At 47.2% G+C, this 25,690-nt stretch overlaps 1 protein-coding gene and 1 long non-coding RNA gene across 3 annotated transcripts; one reads left to right on the plus strand and one right to left on the minus strand.

Annotated features, from left to right (window-relative positions):
* Positions 1-4,440: 4,440 nt before the first annotated feature.
* Positions 4,441-24,513, minus strand: SIAH2 (siah E3 ubiquitin protein ligase 2). Of its 2 annotated transcripts, none has more exons than XM_086390347.1 (2): positions 23,795-24,513; positions 4,441-6,018 (listed from the first exon to the last, which is right to left on the minus strand). In XM_086390347.1, exons 1-2 carry the CDS (start codon positions 24,227-24,229, stop codon positions 5,461-5,463), a joined length of 993 nt encoding a protein of 330 aa, XP_086246473.1. In that variant the 5' UTR covers positions 24,230-24,513; the 3' UTR covers positions 4,441-5,460. The 2 variants fall into 2 exon arrangements, with proteins under 2 accessions (XP_086246473.1, XP_086246476.1); XM_086390350.1 differs by lacking the exon at positions 4,441-6,018 and adding an exon at positions 15,952-18,630.
* On the plus strand, positions 23,341-25,690 carry LOC147379311 (uncharacterized). Its single transcript, XR_015160199.1, has 2 exons — positions 23,341-23,417; positions 25,140-25,690. It is a non-coding gene; the product is annotated as an uncharacterized LOC147379311 (long non-coding RNA).

The raw sequence follows: 25,690 nt of genomic DNA on the forward strand, positions 1-25,690 counted from the left end.
GTCCCCTGCATCAGAAGGCAGATTCTTGACCACTGGACCACCAGAAAAGTCCTCACAAATTATAAGCTTCACATGAGGAGCAGAAGCAGAAAGTTTAATACTGAGGGGCGGTGAGATTTCCTATTCTTGAAGAACGCTTGGCTCCCTTCTTCGGGGCCAGCACAGGTCAGTGAAATTATAATCATACTTCAAACACAGAATGCATGAGTCAGGAAAAGTCAAGGCCGCAGGCCCCTCAAGCCAGAACTACAAAGCAAAGCTGGTTTCAATGCCCAAGTCCCATCCCTGGCTCTAAACCAGGGGAACTGAGAAGCGGCTAGAGCATGACTCACCTGCTAACTCTGAATGACACACACTGGATCAATTATCCCTGAACCATGGCATCCAGAGCCCTGCTGCAATGACTATACACCTCAACTTTAAGTAGCTCAGCTGTCTCAGGAAATTAGTACTAGAGCAAAAACACTTAGAAAATGAAACTTCACGTGTTACAGATCAGGATATTTGGGACCAGAGAGGTCACCTCATGGACCTAAGGTCACACTGCCGGCTACTTGGCAAGCCCTGGGAGCCTGAAGTCAGGGACAAGGAGAATTTCTTTGGAATGGTATTTTACAGGAAGTGCAGGACTCTGCTGCTGAGACAAGTTCAGTTCAGTCGCTCAGTCATGTCTGACTCTGTGACCCCATGGAATGTAGCACTCCAGCCTTCCCTGTCCATCACCAACACCTGGAGCTTGCTCAGACTCATGCCCATTGAGTCGGTGATGCCATCCAACCATCTCATCCTCTGTAGTCCCCTTCTCCTTCTGCCTTCAATCTTTCCCAGCATTGGGTCTTTTCCAGTGAGTCAGCTCTTCACATCAGGTGGCCAGTGTATTGGGAGTTTCAGCTTCAGCATCAGTCCTTCAATGAATATTCAGGGCTGATTTCCTTTAGGATGGACTAGTTGGATCTCCTTGCAGTCCAAGGGACTCTCAAGAGTCTTCTCCAGAACCACAGTTCAAAAGCATCAATTCTTCAGCGCTCAGCTTTCTTCACAATCCAACTCTTATATCCATACATGACTACTGGAAAAACCATAGCTTTGACTAGACAGACCTTTGTCAGCAAAGTAATGTCTCTGCTTTTTAATATGCTGTCTAGGTTGGTCATAGCTTTTCTTCCAAGGAGGAAGCATCTTTTAATTTCATGGCTGCAATAACCATCTGCAGTGATTTTGGAGCCCAAGAAAATAAAGTCTGTTACTATTTCCATTGTTTTCCCATCTATTTGCCATGAAGTGATGGGGCTCGATGCCATGATTTTTGTTTTTCGAATGTTGAGTTTTAAGCCAGCTTTTTCACTCTCCTCTTTCACTTTCATTAAGAGGCTCTTTACTTCCTCTTCTCTTTCTGCCATAAGGGTGGTGTTATCTGCATATCTGAGGTTACTGATATTTCTCCCGGCAATCTTGATTCCAGCTTGTGCTTCCTCCAGCCCGGCATTTCACATGATGTACTCTGCATAGAAATAAGCAGGGTAACAATATAGAGCCTTGATGTACTGCTTTCCCAATTTGGAACCGGTCTGTTGTTCCATGTTCAAACTGTTGCTTCCTGACCTGCATAAAGATTTCTCAGGAGGCAGATAAGGTAGTCTGGTATTCCCATCTCTTTCAGAATTTTCCAGTTTGTTGTTATCCACACAGTCAAAGGCTTTGGCATAATCAATAAAGCAGAAGTAGATGTTTTTCTGGAGTTCTCTTGCTTTTTCTATGATCCAGCAAATGTTGGCCATTTGATCTCTGGTTCCTCTGCCTTTGCTAAATCCAGCTTGGATATCTGAAAGTTCATGGTTCACATACTGTTGAAGCCAGGCTTGGAGAATTTGGGGCATTACTTTACTAGTGTGTGAGATGAGTGCAATTGTGTGGTAGTTTGAACATCCTGGCATTACCCTTCTTTGGGATGAGACAAAGTGCATGCTGAGACAAGTGCGTGTGTGCTAAGTCACTCAGTCATGTCTGACTCTCTGTGACCCCATGGACTGTAGCCTACCAGGCTCCTCTGCCCATGGGATTCTCCAGGCAAGAATACTGGAGTGGGTTGCAGTGCCCTCTTCCAGACCCAGGGATCCAACCTACGTTTCTATGTCTCCTACATTGGCAGGCAGGTTCTTTACCACCAGCGCCACGTCGGAAGCCCTGCTGTTTGAGGGTGGAGTTTCAGCTTCTACTTGGGTGTGCTCCATGATGTAATGATGGTTCATTGGTCTCTTCTCAATTTTCCCATGATTTGCACTGGACGGTTTGCTGTGAGGACACCATCCTCTCAATCCTCTAAATCTTAAGAATCCACGGAAACCAAGGCTAGTTCCTCCTCTTGGAAAAGTTGGGAACGTGTGATCTCAATTGGTTAGTTTAAAAACAATTTTTTTAAAAAACAGAGAATAATGTTAATACTAATATAACACATACCGGGTTCCTGCATCCCAGAATTAATGAGTATTAACATTTTCTTCAAGGTACATTAGAATCTTTTTTTTTTCTTTCTCTGTCTTACTGTGTTCGGGCTTTCTCTAGCTGTGGCAAGCAGGGGCTTCTCTCTAGTTGTGTGCTCGGGCTTCTCCTTGTGGTGGCTTCTCTCGTTGCAGAGCAGAGGCTCTAGACGCAGGGGCTTTAGCAGTTGTATCCATGGCTTTATTAGTTGTGGCTCGAGGTCCTTAGAGCATGTAGACTTTAGCAGTTGAGTCACGAGGACTCAGTAGTTGTGGCACATGGGCTTAGTTGCTCCGCAGCATGTGGAATCTTCCCAGACTGGGGATCTGTGCCACCAGGGAAATCCTATCACGCATTTTAAATTGCATTTTACAATCAGAACTAAAAGGACAGACTTTAATTTACATAGTGTTTCACTATTTTTCACTTCCTCTTAAAACAGGGAATAACCTGGGGGGTTTTGTTTGTTTTTCTGGCAGAAAATGGTTAAGTTTAAAAAAAAGTTGGAGAATAAAAGTTAAGTTCACAGATATCCAGGGACAGAGACTAAAGAGACTTAGAAAACTATGGAAAGTAAAAGCTCAGTTTTGTTGCCTACGACTTTATTTTCATTTACATTCTAGAAAGTGTCTGAACGGGGAGTCAGGAAGTCTGGATTCTGTGCTGCCACTCATGCCCTGTGTGACTGCCCGCCCATCCCTTGACCTTCTGATGCCGATCATCTAACATTTCATGCTTTTGCGGTGACTTGATTCCACTGTCTGCTCCTTTACTGTCTTTTGTTTATAGTTTACGCTCTGGTCCTGATTTCCTCTATCACATATAACAAGGGTGAACTATGGGCACCATAGGATGTCAGTGAGCTTGGCTAGTTTCTGTACAAAATATATTGCCTGAGTGTCACGTTTGTACTGGGCAGCCATTCGTGGACCAGCTCCACCTTGAGGGTCAAAGTCTGCCTGCTCCTGAGTCTTAGTCTCACCTCCAGGCATCCCTCTGTGTACCGGCTTGAAATATGACTTTCTCCATGACGAGAACTGTGGTTTTCATTCATTTACTCGACCTATTATAAGCCTGTCCTTTGATTCATGGTGCTGCTTTTTTTTTTTTGGGCGGGGGAGGGCTTCCCACATGGTGCTAGAGAGCCTGCCTGCCAATTCAAGAGAAATTAGAGCTGCAAGTTTAATCCCTGGGTCAGGAAGATCCCTTGGAGGAGGGGGATGGCAACCCACTCCAGTATTCTTGCCTGGAGAATCCCACGGACAGAGGAGCCTGGCGGGCTACGGTCCACAGCGTCCCACAGAGTCGAACGCTACTGAGCCGACTGAGCATGCACACGTGTACGCATCCTACTTTTCACCTTTATGTGAAGAACAGTCTTGAAGGTAAGTTACTTTAGCAAATTTCTTAACTGCTAAACTATTTCCTGGCTAAAAACTTAGCCCTGCAACTCACCTGAAATATGAAGTAAGTCTAAAGCCATCACTCCCGCCTGGCACTTCTCTGATACCTTCGGGCCACTAAGGGAAGCAGTCCATCCTCACCCGGTATTCGGGGCTAAAACTGTGAACTGCTTTGAGAGTTCAGGGTTGGGATCAAGGTAGTGGGTCACCTTGGCTCAAACCCAGTGCTCCGGACATCACAGCCAAACCTCTTCCTTCTGATTCTGTAAACCAGGAAAAGTATTCTCTGTCCACAAGCCCTGGCACTGTCAGACAGAAAGAACCACTCCAAGGAGGAGACCTGCCACACCCATGACACTTTGTGGTTGAGAGAAGTGAGTTCAGACCCCAGTGGTGCCAGCGATCTGTGCTGTGGTCTTGGACAAATGCCTGTTTCTTCACAGAGAAACAGTGAGAGCTCCAAGGGGGTGCTAGGGGTAAAGGGGTGAAGCTTCATGGCACCTGCACACAGTAGATACCCAATAAGTATGCATCATTCCACTCAAGATGAAGCAGAATATTCATTTTTGAAAAATATTTATTAAAAAACTAAAGTGAATGTGGAAAAAAAAAACCCAACAAACCAAACCCAACACATACCTTTAAATAGCAAGCATATGACACTGGTTATAAAGCTTTTCCAACCCTACTGATCTAGTCTTTCCCACCATCTAAGTTAAGGAGGGCCTCTGAGGGAAGCCAGGTGTAAACAGGTCATTTGTACTAGTGATGAGCAAAAACTAACTACGTGAGAGCTATCAATGGCTACCCTTTCTGCTATCCTAGGCAGTCCCTCCCAAACACAAGAGAGTGACTAGATCTCAAGACTGTGTTTGTGGGGATCTGTGGTTCTTGTTTTAATCTGGGAGTAGGGGTGTGTGTGGATGAAATAGTAGAAAGACAGACAAATCAGTAGAGGGTAATCGGAAAGCACCTTTAAAATCTGGACCCTTTCCCACAATTAACCCAGTAGTTCTCAAACTTTACTGTTGGAAAGCATCCCCTGATGAGATTGTTAAATTCGCAGGCTCCCGAAATTGCATGTTTCAGGTAAGCACGCCATTGATTCTGTGCACACTGGTTAGCCATCCGGTTTGAGAAACACTGTTTAAAATGTAGTAAAACAATTCCTACCTCCTTAAACACAAGGTAAAAGCAAAGTTAAGGACTCTGCTGACAGTCACTGTGCTTTCGTCAACTTGGAGGGACCAATATAGGGAGGCAGGAAGGAGCCTCCAATTCCTAACAAACATCCTGGTCTTAGAGGAGCCCGAGCAACCTGTCAGGTGCTGTTCAGGAAGGAAGTAAAATTTAATAATCAAGTTGATTTCCGATCATAGGATGGCCTCCAAACGACTAACTGGCCAACCTCCTCTGTCCCGGTTTAATGAACTTCGTTGGGCCAGTGCCAGATGGGAAGCTGCCGTTCAGACAGGACACGGGGAAACTGTGGGTCCTGACTTGTGAAGACACTGTGAATAAAACACCTATAAAAACCTTTATTAACCAGAAAGCGCCACGCCCAAATCATGTCGGTGCGTCACGGACAACATGTAGAAATAGTCACATTGATGCCAAGGTTCCCATTATCTGCAAAAAGATGCGCTATGGCTGTGTCGAACACCAGGCAGTCGCTGTTCATGATGGCTGCGGACACACCATCGTGGATGGACCGGGGCGTGGCCTCCCAGGTCAGTCTCCTCCGGTTTCCATTCAGTTCCAGTCTGTAGGCGAAGTTCTCCGCCTGCTTGCGAGTGCCGATGAGCAGGACGATGGCGAAGAACTGCTGGTGGCCCTCATACTTCTCTTGTTTCTCCAGCACCAGCATGAAGTGATGGCCGAAACATGACTGCATCATCACCCAGTCCACAGCTCCTGGCAGGTTAATGTCTGTGGCCAGGAAGACGATGTCCTCTCCCTGAAGGGTGGTGATGCTCTTGTGGGCGTGCATGAGATGGGACATCACGGCTTCCAGGGACCCCTGCCACTTGCAGGAAGCACCGGGACAAGGGCAAGAGTAGGGACGGTATTCACAGATGTCTTCATGCTCCGGCTTCTCGGTGTGGTGCAGGGTCAGGGAACAGCCCGTGGTCGCATACTGCAGGGACAGAAAGCAGCACAGTGAGACACTGGGGGCTTCCTCCACCTCTGAGGCTGCAAACCTCAGGTTTTCCAGACTCAAACTGCATTTTTGTTTCAACTACTTTCGTTCCAGGTGAGTTAAATATTGCAGACTGAAACATCTCAGTGCCTATTCATCCTCTGCACTGCCATGCATAAGATCAGGGGCCCATCCTGGCCAGGAATGAGCTGCATTCCCGCCCCTGTTCCAACATTGTTGAAAACATGAGAACTGAAGTACTCTTACAAATTTTTCAAACAAAGTTGTGGAGCCAGCCCTAGAAAACCTGGCTTTCCCCTTATTTTCTGTGAATTTAAAGATTTTTAAAAAGAATTTAGAATTGCTTGTGTGCATTGAGTGCTAAGTCACTTGAATCATGCTCGATTCTTTGTGACCTTATGGACTGTAGCCCTCCAGGCTCCTCTGTCCATGGGATTTTCCAGGCAAGAATACTGGAGTGGGTTGCCATGCCCGCCTTCAGGGGATCTTCCCAACCAAGGAATGGAACCAAGGGATGGAATCCGCATCTCCTGCATTGGCAGGCGGGTTCTTTACCACTAGCACTACAGAATTGCTAAGGGGTAGGACAAGGATGAATGTCGTCTTTGGACTAGTTTTCACTGACAGTTTTGCAGATGGTGTAATTCCCCCATTGGCCCCGTCCACTGCTTCCTGGCTCCAACTGTGACCGGCAGGTGGGCTGTGGGAAAGCTGCCCTGTGGCCCCTGCTCTTGCTGGTGGAGTGACCAGCCCAGTGCAGAAGAGGGCTGGAGACCCCTCACATTGCTAGAACCGTGACCTCACCTTCACCTTTTACCCCTCGCCCCAAGGGTGGGCTTTGGACATACATTTTTTAGGAAAAGAAAGCACATTCAGAAACTCAGGAGACTGCTTTTCAGTTTGGTTCCAGCCAGTGGAGCTTAGAGTGAGAAGGGCCTCAGTCTCCTCTCAAAGTCCGCTGGACTTGCCTCAGACCCCTTCCTCAGGCCCCTGTGCTCACCTCCTCGTGACCAGGTGGTCAGGCCCAGGAGGAAGGGGAACTAGAGTGGGTGCTAGAGTGGGTACTTGTCCTAGGCGGGTTTCCTGACACAGTCTGTCTTTCAAACGCTGCCTTAATAGGGAGGGAACAAAACCTTTTTCTCCCTGCACATTCCTGATGGATAAATCACACCTATCGCGAGAAAAGACCACACCACAGGAATTAAGACTTCTGTACCCAAACTTCATGAGAATGACCCTGCTAACTCCTGGACACCAGATGGAGAGTGAGTCCACCAGTAGACACTTGCTCAGAGGACTATGCTGTAGTTTTGTCAAGAATAAGGAAACCTGAATGACCTCTTCAGGTGAAACCAGAAGTCAGCTTCCTCCCCGAGCCCAGAGTGGCAGGTACGCCATTTGGGTTCCTGCACTTGGATTCCCCCACCCCGTGTTGAGACACGAAGACATCAAATGATGGCAGGGCCACATCAATTTTCTTTTTGGTCCCACTGGTGACTTGCAGGATCTTCGTCCCCTCACCTGGGATTGAACCCAGGGCCACAGTGGTGAAAGCCCCGAGTCCTAACCACTGGACCACCAGGGACTTCCTCTGCTTCATTTTTCTAAGATGCCGTGTCCAAGGCTGAAAACACAAAACTGAACCCCACAGCTGTTTCTGCTTCTCCCTACCCGTCCTTAAGGAATAAACCCTTATAAATTTTAAAAATAGGTCAAATTCTGATCTTTGCAGCTGAATTAAATCACTAGCAGTAAGCAGGCCCTGAACGTCTTCTCCTTACAAGACACTAAACTGCAGTCACTGAGAAGCAGATACGGAGGAGAGAAGGCCGCCACCACCCTTAGGGAGATGAGTCTCCCCTAATAAGGAAGAAGAAGGTGGCTTAGAGAGAGACATGCAGCTCCTTCCTCCTCCATACCTAAAGTGAATTATAATGGTCTTCAGTAGAAATTGGCAGAAATAGTTCACTGTTATTTATTAATACTTTGCCTGTAGGAACTGCTTATTCATCTTTGAAAACCATGGACTAATTTTAAAAGCATGGGTATAAAACTTAATCAAGAAGAAGGAACAAATTTACTTATCCAGATATATTTATAGTTTGTGTTCCTAGCAGTGTAAGGCCCTAAATAAACCAAATCTCTATTAACTTTGTCTTAAATCCAGGGTGAGGCTCAGAATACAGAGCCTTCTGAAACTCTTCTGTGAGTGATGGGTGAGACACTTCTGCCAAGCATTTAAAAACACACATCCAACACAATAAAAATAGCAAAAATTAACCCAGAACCTGGCCAATTTCCTGGCTGAAACAAACCCTCAATATTTGGATCTGAAGCCCTTTCAGAAGGGGCTGTTTACCACAGTCGCCCAGGAATAATTCCAGGAACGAGAAGAACTCTGGCTTAGAATGTACAGAAAAAGTACCACCTGCCTCCTTCCCCAGCCCAAAGCCCCAAACTACTCCAGGTTCACCAGGTTCACCAAATGTATAACAAATATTTATCACCAAGCAATCATTTGAGAACTTTTTCTTGTGTAACTCAGGTAGGAATATTTATACTCTGAATTATTGGTTTGCCTTACAAGTCACATACTTTTCCTTCCACCCAAATATAGAGAACAGGGGACCTCCCCAAAACACACAAATAGACCAGGCATTACTTAGCATCTGTGTGGACAGTGACCTTGTGAGAAAAAATCTTACTGCTGCCTCTATTAACTTAAGTAAATAAAAATTTAAAGTGTTACGTGCTTATTCTGCTTTTTCTGAACAAGCTGAACTTTAATGCCAATCTATTCCTTCTCTTTTCCATCATGGGTGAGGGCGTGTCTTCATGACCACTGGCGCCACTGTTAGGACGACCAAATTAAAGATGGTGGTCTCTAAAAAGAAAAGATCTGGACTTTAAACATGTGTGCACTCACACGCACACAAACACATGCACTCTCGCGCCACATCTGATACTTGTGACAGTCTCGCCATTGTTCTGGAATGATGCTCTTGTCATTACATTAGCAGTGCTCCTGCAGGGATCAGAGGGCTGCCTTTGGGGTCTGCAAATCTCCTGAGGCAGCCTGTAGAACGGTTTAGGGGCCTCTGAGGAGCAAACCCAAATTGCATGGGTCCCTGGGCTTGTGTCTTCTTGATAAGCGCCAAGGGTTTCTAAGGGCTGCCACCCTCTGTGGCGCAGATCCCGCCCCTGTGGCGTCTGCTGTCAGAGGGGCTATACCATGCAACAATAAACAGCTCGAACACATCAGAAATACAGGTACCTATGCAAAGGAAGAAGGGGGGGCAGGGGTGACAGGTGATTTCAAAGTGGAGACACGTTGACGAAGGGGGGTATGGGAAGCCTCACGGGGGAGGACGCAGATTGTGGAAGGAATAGTTCCATCTGGTTCTAGCGCGGGGTGAGCGGAGCATGTATTGGGGACAAAACCTAATGAGCAGGCGGGTCCAGGTTCCGTCCAGGACGTTGACAGTTTAGTTCATTTCCAGGGTTTCTCTGCAGCAGCACTACTGACGAAGAGCAAATGCGTCTTGGTTTGGGGGCTGTGCTGTGCGCTGGAGGGTGTTTAGTGGCATCCCTGGCCTTGAAGATGCCAGGAGAGTCCCCCTCGCCCAACGTGGTGACCACCAGAAATGTCACCAGGCATGGCCACATGTCTCCTGGGTGGCAAAATCACCCGAGTTGAGAGCCCCTGATTTCAGTGAGTGACACAACCCGGCTGGGCAGGCACACTCCCAGGCGTGAGGAGGGGCCACAGCAGGAAGCTGGTCCGGCTGGTCACTGCCCTGCCCAGCGGGTGCCACCTGAGGCACTTCAGGAAATAATCCAGCCACAACACACAGCTAGACCTCAATGGCTTGAGCAGCATGGATGGAGGCTGGGGCACTGGTTCCACCCGTTTTACAGAATGACTCATCCCAGCCATGTGGTCATCCATGGCCACACCAGGGTCAGAGCCTTGAGTTTCTGGATCCTCTGTGGCTCTTTCTCTGAACACAGCAGCTTAGGAGTCAAAGAACCAATCTTTTGCGGAAAAAGAAATTGGCCTTGATCTCCCCACCCAAGCCCTCCCAGCCTACCACCCAACATACACAAAACCCAGGGTCCACAGATATGCTGTTTCTGGAAACTGGTTCAAATATAACTTCTCCCTGGTTTGCAAGGAGAAAAACAGCCCCAAACGCGGCTATCCCCAAGGACTGAGGCAGCAGCAGATCACAAACAAGTAACCAGTAATTAGGCCCTCCCCGCCTTCTCTGGCATCTGGCAAGAAAGTCCTGAGGTTTCCCTCCTCTCGCTCTGGCCAGGGCCTGCCCACCCGGCGGGAGGGTTCAAAGGATGCCCGTTTTTCTTGAGACGACCGGTTCTTCAAGGCACACACTTGTCTCTGAGATAAAGCACCTGGGCTGCTTTGCAGACGGCTGCCTGCAGCCTGGGACACATCTGCGGTTATAAATGAGATTTCCCCCTCAGGAAATATCTGCTCATCTCCCCTGGGGGGTGGGGCTCGAGGTGGGATTTGCTTTAAGTAAACCCCTCTTTAAGCTGGGGGCCAGGGGCTGCATGACCACACACACAAGCCCAAAGCTAAAGAAGAATGCACGGCAGGGGGAGAGATGGCCCAGCAAAGCAATGTTGAAATAACACTTCTGACTTTTCCTTTAGAAATTTTTCACGTTGCAACGGCTCAAAAGTCTTGTGCAAACACATTCTGCTGCTCTGAAAAGGCGACAGAGGACCCTGGTGCCTCATTCTGATGTCTCTGCAGAAAGCAGTAAATAGTGCCAATTCTTTCCCTGGACATGGGGTTTGAAGGTGGTTTTATTTAAGCTGGAATTTAGACAAGGGTTTCTCCTTTTTGGCACAGAGACCCCTTGACACACAAATACACATGACAAGGTACGTCAGAAACATAGTCAAACACTAGACACCTGGTATTTATTCAAGAAACACAGGCATATTATATTTGTTTAAGGAATAAGTATATAAACGGAATTCTTAGCCTGGGTGCTCGTGAAGGTCGTGGATTCCATGACTGGTTTAGAACAAGTTTTTTCACCTATTTAATTAAATCTGAGTCCAGGCAATTTAAGGACGATTTGCTGAACTCTCAACAATCAACAGTCTACGACACTGGAGGCACTGGGAACCAACCAGGTCCCTCTGGGGACTGTGAGGTAACCGCCTTGCCTCCACCTGCTTACCTCCTAGGAAACGGTGAAGTGTATTAGCAGACTATCTGCCAGTACCTCAAATGACAACATCTCAAGAAAAGCAAAACATAGTAGATACTTGTTGCTGATGCTTATAAACGTCTGAATTAGAGCCAGGAAATGACCTTGTCTTGGGGTAAGCCAAAGCAAACTGCACTTCCTTTCCATCTAAATAAGCTGTAAGCATCACAGAATGCACACGGATGACCAAACGTCTGACCCTGGACTGGGAAACCAAAACTGCTACAAAGGGCATTACTGGGGCAACCGCTGAAATTTGAATATGGACTCTGGATTACATAAGAATATCTACACTGTATCACATTTCCTGATTTTGATAACTGTACCATAATTACATAAGAAAATGTCCTTGATTTTAGAGGAGAAACACAGGGAAGTACTTAGGGATAAAAGGACAGGGTGTCTGCAGTTTCCATGTAATATATATATATATATGAATGGAGAGAGCACAAACAGTAAAGCCAGTGGGCAAAAAGGAGGTAACTGGTGAATGTGGATAAAGGCCATAGGGGATCTGTACTAACATTGCAAGTGCCATGTAAATCTGAAATCACATGAAACAATCCAGAGGGACTTTCCTAGTGGTCCAGTGGCTAAGACTTTGCACCTCCCAGTGCAGGGGGCCTGGGTTTGATCCCTGGTCAGGGAACTAAGATCCCGTGTGCCACAACTAAAACCCAGCACAGCCAAATAAATAAAAACAAATATTAACAAAAAGCCCCAGAGACTAAGCATATTCATCCTTCTGGGGGTAGAGATTCTTTTTGCAGATCTGAATGATTATTGTGATAGTTTTTCCTTTTTCAAAGAAAATATACTTTTAACTACACACTTGCATGTAAATGCAACTAAACTAATAGTTTATCTTTTGTTAGAAGCTCTTGGGACTCATTTTAGTGAACCAACAAAATGTGGCAGTGAAGACATCAATTGTGATAATTACCAACACTTTTTTGACCCCCTCCCCCCTCAAAGAAAAGAGAGCCTTCTCTGTTGCTCCTCGGATCCTTCCAGAGGTTTGTGGGCACCTGACAGATCGATGGCCCTGGACGATGGTTTCCAGGTTCATGATCCACCACCCTCAGTGCTCCAAGGGAAACTCCTGTTTGCTTCCAGACCACATCTGGAAGAGGAGCTCCAGGTATGAAACATACCTGCACCTCTTTCATAAACAGGGAAACCCCTTTTAGCACTGGGGAAGTGACCCCATGAATGGAATCAGAGTTAGTTCAGTGGGAAGGATGGATCCTGACAGTATAACAGGTATGATCAGCAGACGATAAAAGGCTATTGGTTGAAGTCTCTGTTTCTCAACATTGTTTAGACTTGATCAAGTGGGAGCTGCAGCTAAACCTAGTCTAGACCCATATAGTGGTAAAACTTATATCTTAACCAGCAGTTACACTTAAATGTTACCATTTTCTTTAACATTTAAAAATTTTTATTTACGGCTGTGCTGGGTCTTTGTTGCTGCGTGTGAGCTTACTCTCGTGGAGAGCGGCGGCTGCTCTTTGTTGTGGTTCACAGGCTTCTCACTGCAGTGCCTTCTCTTCTTGTGGCTCACGGGCTCCAGGGCACACAGGCTTCAGTAGTCGTGGCTCGTGGGCTCAGGAGCCGAGGTACATGAGCTTAGCCGTTCCGTGGCATGTGGGATCTTCCCGGACCAGGGATCGAACCCGCCAGCGTCCCCTGCGTTGGCAGGTGGATTCTCAACCACTGGACCAGCTGCTGCTGCCGCCAAGTCACTTCAGTCGTGTCTGACTCTGTGCGAACCCACAGATGGCAGCCCACCAGGCTCCACCGTCCCTGGGATTCTCCAGGCAAGAACACTGGAGTGGGTTGCCATCTCCTTCTCCAGTGCATGACAGTGAAAAGTGGAAGTGAAGTTGCTCAGTTGTGTCCGACTATTAGCGACCCCATGGACTGCAGCCCACCAGGCTCCTCCATCCAGGGAAGTCCAATTTTACCACTTTCTAACAGGACTTCTAGCAATCAAAGCTAGCTCTTTTGTGACTAAAATTTTTTTTATCTTCCCCCCAAAATATCACTGAATGATCCCACATTATTTTCCAATTAACTTATGGGTCTGTTAATTTTGCTTATTGACTTACTGATGTATTGCCTGCTTCCTGTTCACCCACTATTTGTTGGTAGATGAATAAATATTAGGTTTATCTGCAAAAGATGATTTCTCTCCACCATGTTTCTTTAATTAAGTCTTACTGTGGAACTTAGAATTAAAAAATAATTCAATAGATCTTGAGACCATGTAAGAAAAAAATGCATATTTTAGACTTCATTCATTCTGGGTTGAATGACTTCTGTAATTTTTGACCAAGGCATTTCACATACTTTATGTATATAAACTATTTCGACGGGGGTGTTTCTAGCTTTTCTGAAACCTTACCTAGATGGGGAAACAGGATGCTGTTGTCATTCTGATGGCTGTATGTCACTTTTGCCTACGGTGTCTTTGCAACCACTGGTAGAGTGGCTGTGATTGGAACTCAAGTAACCAGTGTCTTGTGTGACCTTGGTTGAGCCTGCGTACCCTGTCACCTCTGAGTGGGTCTATAAAACTACCTGCCAAATAATCAGTCCTTGACTGTTACTACCAGTGGAGAAGTTCAGACTTGAGGAGCAGGAGAAATGACATCTCTTTTTGTGACTTCATTATAATGCTCACCCTGCATCTGTTTGTCTAGCATCTTTCCTCTAAGAACCTCAGCGGATTTTCACTTACATAGTACACTCCTCACCTCGGCAGAATTATCAGAGTGCAGTCTTAGTTTCACAGATGATAGTATGAGAAGACAGTGTCACTCAGTCCCCGAACTGTCGAACAGTGGTGAGGCTAAGCAAAGACTGACACTGAACTTTATAAACTTCCTTCCGGAGAAGGCAATGCTCATGAAAACCTTGGGCTTAAAAATTCTCCTTTTTGCCTAAGAAAAAGTCAACAAACCCCACGTGGCAGGGCTTTCTTACTGAAGGTGACTTGGTGGGAGAATCCGACCTCTTATTATCGCAGTCATCTGAGAACATCCTGCTTTTGGGGAGGTGTGTGTGTCCAAGTGTGCATGTGTGTGCGCATACAAAGACTCCTTGGGATAGCAGGGGTTTCTTTTTAATCTTGGAAGTGTTAAACAAAAGTTGACTTTTGACCGAGTATACCTCTCATCTGACCATAGATCAAGCTAGCAGGCAATACCCTCCGTGGACTTGGAGAACCAGTTTCGTGAGGTCTCTTCAGAATCTCTGCTGAAGCAAACAAAAGCAGGAGCTGGAGTGAGAGGCTTTATGGACCTTGTCCAGCCTTTCTCAACACCCTTCTTCCTGCCAGCTTCCCATCTGCGAGATCACATTCACTGCCCTGCCCACCCTTCAAACGCTGCTCCACCTCTCTGGACGCTTTATTTCTCAAAGGATACAACTGAATTCACAAGAAAGCTTAAGTGGTAGGGCTGCCAGATTTAGCAAATAAAAATACAAGCAGCCTAGAATGTTCCAGGCAGTTATTTATTACAAGCAGCCTAGAACGTTCCAGGCAGTTATTTATCTGTTAAAATTTAACTAGGCATCCTTATTACACCTAGCAGCTTCAGGGGTACCACTGCCATCCCTCCAGAAGCTACTGTGTGAGCCTGGAATGGGAAGGAGATCACCTCAGCCAGGCAGAGGGGTAGCAGAAAAGACACTGTGTGTATAATTACAAGGCACCTTCTGGGGTTTCTGCTCAGCATGTGGGAATCTTAATTCCCAGACCATGGATCAAACCCACATCCCCTGAAGTGGAAGCTCAGTGTTTTAACCAGTGGACCACCAGGGAAGTCCTCAAACTTACAAATTTTGAGCAAATTTCTTAGGGGGGATGTTAACCATGTTCTGTTTCCTTTACAAAGTAATTAGGAGGATAACACGAGATAATGTACCCAGCTTGGACCAGGTAAACAATGTTTTCTACAAGCACTGGCCTCCCACAAGCCCCATCGGGATATTCCATCCCTTCCTTTCTTGTGGACACCCTGCTCATCCTCCTTAATACAGCTCTGATACCACAACTGAGGGAGGCCTCCAGACTCCTCTGCTCCTACTACTCAGAAGGGCTCTGTTGGCACATCTGTCTCCACAATTAGACTCAATTTCAGAAGGACGGGGTGGTAGGGGAGGCAGTGGTTGGCTAAACAGATTTTTTGTAGGAAGAGAGGGCTTGGGGCTGCAGGGTATTCCAAGGCATGGGTGGGTCTGATGAAAAGTTAATGGGTAATCAGGAGGAGCCAACTCTGGCCTGATGTTACGTGAGGCAGAAAAAGTAGGCACTAGTGAGAAGGAAATGGCAACCCCACTCCAGTGTTCTTGCCTGGAGAATCCCAGGGATGGGGGAGCCTGGTGGGCTGCCGTCTATGGGGTCGCACAGAGTCAGACATGAATGAAGTGACTTAGCAGCAGCAGCAGCATTAAAGCAAAAGGATAACACCCATTGCTGGTGATGCTGGAGAGAAATGGGCACTCAGTGCCCATTTGATTCTATGTGAAAAAGCAGTTTGGCTTTATGAGCAAAAGCTGATTTCTGCACATGCTCTTTGTTCTTACCATTCAACTTGCAGTTTATCATTAGGAAATAATTATTTTCTTATGCACAGGGATTCAGTTATAGCAGTACTTTTCCTTTTTTTAAAGCACAATAAGAAAACAATGATTTAAATGACCACAAACAGGGGCTTGATTAAATAACTCTGATACATTCATAACCAACACCATGTTCCATAACATTCCAGAGTTAATGGAATTATAATACTATCTAGTCATTAAACAGGATCTTAGGGAATATTTATCAGTGTGGAAAAGCAGTCACAATGCATTAGATGAAAAAATAGGTTATGAAATAGTGTGTGAATTTCCTGTTTTACCTGTTTTTCATTGTTGGTTTTTTGTTGTTGTTGCTGGTTTGTAAGTTTTGATGTAGAGCTAAGTTTGCAAGGACATGTGCAAAATTGGTGTAGTGGTTATTCTAGGTGGGCAGGATTATAGAAAATAGTAGCAAATTAAAATCTTCTGTGTTCTACATTAAAAAAAGATCATAACTTAAAAAAAAAATACGCATAAAAAGTTCCCTAATCTAAGCAGGTTTTCCCTTCTAAAAGCATTAAAGAAATTTTTAAAAACTCTCATCACTGAAAAATCAATGCCAGAGCCAACTTACCTAGTTCTATGGAAACCCTATAAGACTAGGAATACGGAAGAGAAGCTCGATGGGAGAAAAAAAGATTCCTTTTTTTCTTTTTTAGGGCTTCCTTGATAGCTCAACTGGTAAAGAATCCACCTGCAATGCAGGAGACCCTGGTTTGATTCCTGGGTCGGGAAGATCCCCTGGAGAAGGAATAGGCTATCTACTTCAGTATCCTTGGGCTTCCCTGTGGCTCAGCTGGTAAAGAATCTGCCTGCAATGCGGGAGACCCGAGTTCGATCCCTGAGTTGGGAAGATCCCCTGGAGAAGGGAAAGGCTACCCACTCCAGTATTCTGGCATGGAGAATTCCATGGACTGTATAGTCCATGGGGTCACAAAGAGTCAGACATGACTGAGCAACTGGACCTGACCTCAGACTCCAGTCATTTGCTTTCTGTTAGTTTCTAACTGCGCATTTATTTAGTTTTTACTTTGTGCTGGGCACTTTGCATGAATTACTACCACAGTCATCATCCCATTTTAGCAAAAAGCCACTGAGGCTTGGAGAGGTCACCAACCAGTAAAGACAGATAGGATTGGGACCAGGAGGCTCAAGTAGGGCCTGCCTTCAAAACTACCAGAGTTAAGAGGTGAAGGGGAGGAGTGGGAGAAGGAAAGACCCAAAGACACCACCTCCATTAATTCAAAGTTTTGAATTAGGGCCCACCAGGCCCACACATTTAATACCTTCCATTCATCTCGACAGCTAAAAACTAGGAAAGGGGGTGACCTTTTATCTCACGGACACTATACAGTATAAAAATGATTACAACTTTTACCCAACTGGCAATGAGAATGTCAATTTCGCAGTTTTTAAGAAACAAATGGAGAATGGATGTGTGGGGCAAAGTTGATGCAATTCTGCTAGGGAATTTTCAGCATCTCTCATGAGCTTTAGAAAGTATACTCAGGTGAATGCTGGCATTCACTCTGGCACATGTATACCTACTGTGTGCCCTTTTCAAAGAATGAGGACCTTACGGGTGTGAATGAGAAACGCCACTGTTCACAAATTTTGTCAGATGCACAAGTTGGACAATAAAGATATTTTACATTGAGGTCTTCCTATGGTCATGTGTATATAGCACTTTATATAGGGCTTCCAAGAAAAAAACAAAAAGGGCAATTCTAATCCATCCTAAGCTGGGGACTCTATAGGTCAGACCTGCTGTGCCTTTTGGCTTTCGTCCACTCTGGCTGTACCCAAGATCAATCTTTAGCAATGATTTACTCTAGTTCCAGGACTTGGTGACCTGTGAAAAATCTTTGGCCAACTCTGTGTAGAATCATCATTAAACTTCCAAGTACTCTTTTCATGCATTCTAGTGCTTCTGTTCTTGATTTTATACTCAAAAGCTGTCTGTTGTCTTCTGGAAAATCTTGAGCCTCACCAGAAACACATGTGGACCCCAGTGCTTGCCAGCACAAGCTTCTGTGGGCCAACCCAGTCAACTTCAGCCAGGAGTGAGGACGGAAGGGATAACTTCCAAAGTAATTGATTTTGTCTTAGGGGAATTTTTGAGGTTCAGAAGAGATCCCTGAAATGGTTTTGGCAAATTGGCTTATCCCCTCAGACTGTTAGGTGACTGATCACCCATCACCTAGCAACTGCTCTGATCCCACCCACCTTTCATCTGTTTTGGTGACAAAGAAGTCCTCGCCAGCATTGCTAATCTGACCTGAGAGCACCCACCAGCTCAAGGTTATCTCTGTTCTTTTTAATTAATGAACAAACAGATCTAAGGAGCTAGTGACAGGACTGAGATCACAGAAAGCCAGGATGAGAACCCAGTTCTGTCTCCTGACTAGTGCCTCTTCTCTTGAACAGCTCACTAGATTCCAGAATTTTAGGCAGAAGAAGATCCTTGGTATAGTCATCTTGTCCAGCTCTTAAGACATTCAGGTGCAAAGAAATAGACTGACTTGAACAAAGTGTCAAACATCTAGTCAATAGGACAATAGTTCAGGTCTTCCAAAGGCCAGAATGTTGGCATTTTCTCTCAGCAAAACAAAGATGAAAAGGCAGTAAGCTGTAACAGTCGGGACCTATCAGAATTCCAGAGTTCATATGTTCTCAGAGTCAAATGAGAACTTCCAGGCTCAGTGGATGTTTTCTGAAAGAGAACCAGGTCAGAAGTTGGAGTTTGGTCTATAGACACGGTTGGTTTGGCCTGCAAGTGCTAGCTTTAAATCTGAATTTGGACAATGTTTAAAAAAAAAAAAAATCGAGATATTTAACATTTTAAAAATGCAGATTTCTGAATTTTCTTGAAAAAAAAAAAAAACAAAGATCTGGCATGGCTGCAATCACATTCCCATCCTGGCCAATCAGCCAGAGTTGAGCAAAAGTTGTCCAACTCCCAACCACCTCCACTGCTCCTGCCGTCGCTTGAAGCCTAAGGTCACATGGCAGATGCCCCTCTCCCTTGCATTACCTGTCCCTACTGGTGTTTAGCGTTTCTCCCCACTGGACTAGATCAGTCCACACATTTTAACTTCTAACTGGATTATCTGATCTGACTTTAAGATTTTTTTTTTTTAATGTGGACCATTTTAAAGTCTTTACTGAATTTGTCACAATATTGTCTTTTCTTTTCTTTTAATGTTTGTTTTTTGGCCAAAGGCATGTAGGATTTTAGCTGCCCAACCAGGGATTGAACCCACACCCCCTACCCTGGAGGACAAAGTCTAAACCACTGGACCATCGCAGAAGTCCCTGTGTTTTTTTTTTAAAGAATACAAACACTGGCACAATCCAACTACAGAGAAGAAGTATCTGACGAGGCTTTCTAAGTATTTGGAGATAATGCTGCTAGAAACTTCTACAGAAACCAAAGAAAAAGTGGAAAGAAAATGTCTCATAGTGTAAGAGGGCTGGGGTGTGTATTAGTATTTCCTATGGTTTTGGAGAGAAATAACTCTTTGCGACCCCATGGATTGTAGCTGCCAGGGGAATTCTCCAGGCAAGAATCCTGGAGCTGGTAGCCATTTCCTTCTTCAGGGTATCTTTCTGACCCAGGGATCGAACCTGGGTCTTCTGCATTTCAGACAGATTCTTTTACCGTCTGAGCAACCAAGGAAGCCCCGAAGAAAAAGTGGAAAGAAAATGTCTGATAGTGAAAGAGGGCTGGAGTGTGTTTTAGCATTTCTCATGGTTTTGGAGAGAAATAGTTGGCTGATATTAAAATACACTGTGGAGTGGGGGGCCCCAATTTGTCAGCCTTCACTTCTCCCCCTGCATCCACACTCTCCAGAGATGATGGTGGGTTTGTGATAAGGGGACAGGATGTCAAAACTTCTCAGGCATGGCACAAGTCATAGAATGGACTAAAAATACCCCAGGTGGCAGAGAGCCATACTCTGATAGAGATCCTTTTTTAAAAGGAGATCTGAGCTAACAGTGCATGTGGTGCCCTCTGTCACAGGTGCTGGCAGGACTCTAGCCTTTAATTATGTGACCCCGTCCCTTTTTGGTGACTCATACCCTGGTTCAGAGGGTAAAGCGTCTGCCTGGAATTCGGGAGACCCAGGTTTGATCCCTGGGTTGGGAAGATCCCCTGGAGAAGGAAATGGCAACCTACTCCAGTATTCTTGCCTGGAGAATCCCATGGACAGAGAAGCCTGGTGGCCTACAGTCCACGGGGCCACAAAGAGTTGGACACAACTGAGCGACTTCACTTTCTTTCCACTTTGGGGCCAATAGAAGCATGAGCAATTCAGAGCTGGATTGCTGCTGCTGCTGCTAAGTCGCATCAGTTATCTCCGACTCTGTGCGACCCCACAGATGGCAGTCCACCTGGCTCCCCTGTCCCTGGGATTCTCCAGGCAAGAACACTGGAGTGGGTTGTCATTTCCTTCTCCAATGCATGAAAGTGAAAAGTGAAAGTGAAGTCGATCAGTCGTGTCTGACTCTTCGCAACCCCATGGACTGCAGCCCATCACGTTCCTCTGTCCATGGGGTTTTCCAGGCAAGAGTACTGGAGTGGGTTGCCATTGTCCTCTCTGAGAGCTGGACTGAAATCCCCCCATATACTGGATGCATAAGCTATTCCCCCTCACCCTTTGATCTTCCCACCCCCCAAGCCCTACAAAATTCCTCCCAATAAACTTTATAGTCAGCAGCTATGTTGTCTCACTGGGATGTGTCCATCTGGTGACCTCATCCAGTTGGATGATTTTGTTACTGGTGTCAACCTCAGGTTGTGATCTGGAGCCTCCGAATATAACCTCAGACTCCAAATCAAAGGATGTGTGCCTTCAGGATGAAGGTTTATGGACTGGTCCACCGTGTGATCTCAAGTCACTTAACTCTTAACCTCTCTATAGGCGCATGTTTCCTCATCTGAGAATAAGAAAGGCAGACTCATAAAAGATAACCCACACAAAGGAGCTGGCATGCAGAGGGCCTAAACAAGCATTCCACAGAGCCTCCCTTCTTTTCATGGAGTTCTAGTAAGCTACAGGTCCTTAGAAGTTGAACAGTCCAATCCCCTCATTACAGATGAGAACATCAGGCTCTCAGAGGCAGTCTCTCAGGCAAACAATGGCAGCACCAAGCAACTCTTGAGAGCTGGCTTCTGGTATTTTACCCAACACGGATTTTCTCCCATGAGCCAGTCCATGAGAGACTCAGAGGCAAGTGGGGACAAGGCAGTCCCTATGACTTCCAGGAGCAAGTGTGAAGCACAGGGCTGGCCAAGCAGACCACTGTGTTGGAGTTTGCCACAGGCCTTACTACTCCCTATTGCTCTCAGCCTTCCCAACGAATATTATTTCAGTTGCTTGCTGCGTCTCTGTATCCATCCAAGTTTGATTTATCCAGACTAACTGGTTGAGCTCCCCTGTCAATAGTCTGGATTACTGATCAATCAAAGTTGAGGTGTGCATATTCCAGCTTTATAAATCTCACATATATGTATTTACAGAACGTGACCTCCCCCCGCCAAGGTCACTTTCTAAGCTGGGTTCCTGGTCTGTAGGGGGATGGCTGACCTTGTTTAATTTCAGCTCGCAAAGCAATGGCTTTGTCCAGCCGCAGTCTTATAGAATGGGACCTTTTTAAAAATCAGTGACATATACAGAAACACTGGATACCCTTGATTCCCAAGAGACCTCTTCTTCAAGACATATCACATTAGGAAAGAATACATACTTCAGTAGGAACAAGAATTCTGGATTCTGAAAGTGAAACTTCACACTTCATATAGCATGCTATAACTGCCCCCATTCTCTAAGGAGCAAGCAACATAATGCTCTTATGATACTGCTTTAAAAAATAAATTAGGGATAGCCTGTTCAGTCGCTAAGTTGTGTCCGACTCTTGTGACCCCATGGACTGTAGCCCGCCAGGCTCCTCTGTCCATGGGATTTCCCCAGGCAAGAATACTGGAGTGGGTAGCCATTCCCTTCTCCAGGGGATGTTCCCCACCCAGGGATCGAACCCGCATCTCCTGCATTGTCAGGCAGATAGGGATAGCTGACTGATATCAAATGCTCATTTGTAAAATGTTATTTATCTGAAATCATTTCTTCTGTTTGCCACTAAAGGCCTAGGGGAAAGTGAAGGGCTGAGAAGATGGCTCCCCAGAAACCCTGTGGGGCATCCCCCACCTACTCACCCAGCTTCCACAAAATATCTCAAACCTCAAATATCCACTCTTATGTCACCAATCACCAAATCTTCCCTTGATCACCAGGCTGCCACCTTGTTCATGACCCTAAGAAAATTTTGAAACTCTTTTGTGTAAATTTTATGACAAACTACTTCTGAGTTGGGTGCATTAGTAAGCACTGCATGAGGAGTGGTCCAAAGCATGATAATTTGAAGGTTGACTGAAAACCCATAGCTCAAACACAAGTTCAAATGCTTATTTGAATATGCTATTTTAAGCCCTATTTGTGGCAGGACACAGACCAAATTAAATCACTCATTTTACTGACATGCGTCCCAAGCTTCAGTTCTCTGGTGGATTATTTTTAATTTAAAAATAAGCCCTTTCCCTATAAAAGTAAGCAGCAGCAAAGAGAAATCAATGCAAGAGAGCCTAAATGGCCCATGAGGCGCTTTACCAAAAAAACTCCAAAAATATTAATGACATTATTTCTAAGTTTAAAAAATGAACTGTATGGTAAAAGTCTAGGTTATAATGCGGTAATATAGATATGTCTCTATCTGCTCCTGAAACTGCTCCTGAAGATTTTTACCCAAAAGATGTAAACTGATGTTACAGTATGACCGCACAACGGAAAATTACGCAGCCATTTAAAATACAGTGAGATAGAGATAGCCTGCAGACATATAAAAATATGTGTCATGAAACGAACCTAAGTCCGCAAGCTGCAGAAGCCATTTTTGGAGAAAAACTTATGTGTGCATGTATAAACCTTCCTGACATTAACATCTACCATTCCATATTCAGCTGCGGAGAGTGTATTTATACATGGTTAGAAAAAACCCCGTGCAGATGCATACTAAACCTAACATCGGTGGGAAAGGAGGAGAGACGTTTGGGTCTTTCACTTGTCTCAGTGATGTGCCTTTTTTTTTTTTTTTGCAAGGGCACTAATAATTTTTTAACTAAACAAAAAACAAAGTGGTGGGCTTTAAAGAACTGTAACAACAGCTCCTGCTTGCCCTTCCAGTTAAATTCCCCATCAACTCTTGTTTTCACCCCACTTAGTAAAAGAACTCCTCAGTCTTTGGAAGCCTAGGAGAGGGAAAGGCGTGGCTTACAAGGTTTTCTTGTTGTTGGAGGAAAACAGGCTGTAGGCGCCCTTTTTTTTTTTTTTTTTTTTTAGCTACACTCCCGAGGGCTCCCACGTGTCAGGGGTGCGCAGAAGGCAGACGCGGGGGACAGGAGGAATCCACTACCAGTCCTTCCAAGCCCAGCGCTGGCGAAGGGTGCGTTTAATTCGCTCCTTTCCCCTCTCCTCTGTCCCCCACAGATAGTCAGCTTCTGGGTCCAAGTTTTCCTTCGGCGGCCCAGCTCTACCCAGGCTGAGTACACGTCTGCAGAGTACGCAGGCTCCGTGTGGGGACAGCGTGATCGCGTGCCAATCAGGCTGGGGTCAGTGATCGGGCAGCAGTCTGCCCAGAGCTGCTCCCAAAGTGGACAGGTGGCATGGGGGAGGGCGAACACGGTGTAAACTGCCCCCCCCCCCCCCGCCCCCGTTAATAAGAGAGAAGCCCACTGCCTCTCAGCGCCCGCGAATGGGCTGGGGACACAGGAGTCCCTGGAGGTCGCCAGGCGGAGGTGCGTGGCTGGCACCTGGGCTTACCTTGCAGGGAAACAGAACTGCCGAAGCCACCTTCTCCATAGCCAGGTTCCTGATGCTGGGCGTCAGGGCGCCCCGGCACGTCGGGCAGCAGCTCAACTTCTGACGGCATTGGTTACACACCAGGTGCCCGGCCTGGCACTGCAAGATGGGGGGCAGGACATAGTCAAAGCAAACCGGGCACTCGAAGAGCGAGGTCAGCTCGTGGTGCTGCGGAGACACCGGGCCAGCCCCGCCGCCGCCGCCGCCGCCGCCGCCGCCGCCGGGGCCCGAGATCACCGCCGCCGCGGCGGGCACCGCGGACGAGCCGGGGCCCGCAGCCGAGATGGTGGCGGCGGCCGGGGGCGCAGCCGGGGACGGAGCGTGCTGTGGCTGCGGCGGCGGCTGCTTGCTGCAGGGTTTGTTAGCGCTGGGGCCGGTGGAGGACGGGCGGCTCATTGCGCTCCGAACCAACCATGGAACTGGGGGCGCCTGCCTGCCGCGGGGCCGCCGGGGTCAAGGCGGTGCGCGCCCCGCGGGCGGCGGGCTCCGGGGCAACGCCACCGCGCCCAGCCCGGGACCGAGCAGCGGAGACGATCGGCGCCGGGCAGGATGGGGGGCCGGACCCCGCTGACGATCTCTGCGGTCCCCGGCGCTCGGAGCACCCCTCCGCGCCGCCAAACTCCTCCTCTCGGCGGCGTCGCGGCCCCGAAGCCGAGCGGTGCGCAGAACCCCGGCCCAACAGCTACCGGAGCGGCCGCTGACGCAAGTCCCGGGGGCGCGCGCGGACGTGACGCTTGGACACGTGTGCGGCCGCCCGGGCGCGCGGGGACTGGCAGAACCACCCGGAGCTGGAGCTCCGGCTCCGCCCGACTCCAGCTGGCAGCGCTGGGGACCGCCTAGCGCCGGCGCTTCCTGCCCGGGGTGCGGGCCCTGCCCGCGCCAGTGAGCATGCCCGGCTAGCCGCTGCCGCCGCGCGGGGTCTCCTTTTCCGGGCCGCGTAGGAGGCGGCCCTTCGGCAAGGCGTCGCCTGAGTTTTTTGGCCACACCCCGGGGAGTCACGCCAACGCGTTCCGCGGGCTGAAAGCCGAAGGATAACTTTAGGCGGGGCGGGGGCTTGGATAGTGGGCGGGGCGGGGCGGGACGCGGGTGCCCAGGGACAGGTCGGAAAAAACCGAGAGGTTTCTCTTCCCAGCGTTGAGTCAGCAGCGCGCGGGGGAGGCGTGACCGCGTCCAGGGCGGCTCTTAGACCCGGAGCTTTGGGCGGGAGCAGGGCAAGGGGCTCGGGATGGGTCCGCAGCGGGTGCAGGACCTAGTGCTGGGATATTAAGGATGTGTTTGAACCAGTCTTTGGTTCTGCTCTTCCCAGGCGGAGAGGAGGTAAACTAATCTTTCACCTTTGGACCGGCCAAAGCCTTCGTTGAATTGAGTTGAGCGCCTCTGACTTGCTAGAGGGCCAGGGAGGGAGTTCACGGACAGAGTTAACTAAAAAGAGTTGGAGATCGCCAGAATCTAAGAATGCCAGAAATGTGGCTTGGGTCCTGAAACCCCGGGAAAGCAGTGGATGATGTTCCAGTACAACGCATCTTTATCTTTGAGATCCCGCGGAAGTCCAAGACTTTGATGGCAGGATGTGGGCCCTGGTCCCACACGCTCAGCCGAAGCCCTGGAGTGAGAACCACAAGTTAACGTGTACGGAGTTGAATTGCTTTTCTGCAACTTTGACCCACTGACACTGGAATTGAGGCAATGAGCTTTGTAGCTGGGACTCAGGTCATTCTTTGTAGGAGAGGCAGTGGTAAAGACTAGGTGGAAAATGGGCCTCTGCTTACCATCGGTGTGACTTTGGACAAGTTCTTTATTTCTCTGTGTCTCAGTTTCCTCATTTGAGAAAGTGGAATAAAAACAATACCTATCTTA

This window comes from Bos grunniens, chromosome 1, assembly GCF_055505025.1.
Source record: "Bos grunniens cultivar Pamir isolate PY7600 chromosome 1, Bosgru_T2T1.0, whole genome shotgun sequence".
NCBI lineage: Eukaryota > Metazoa > Chordata > Mammalia > Artiodactyla > Bovidae > Bos > Bos grunniens.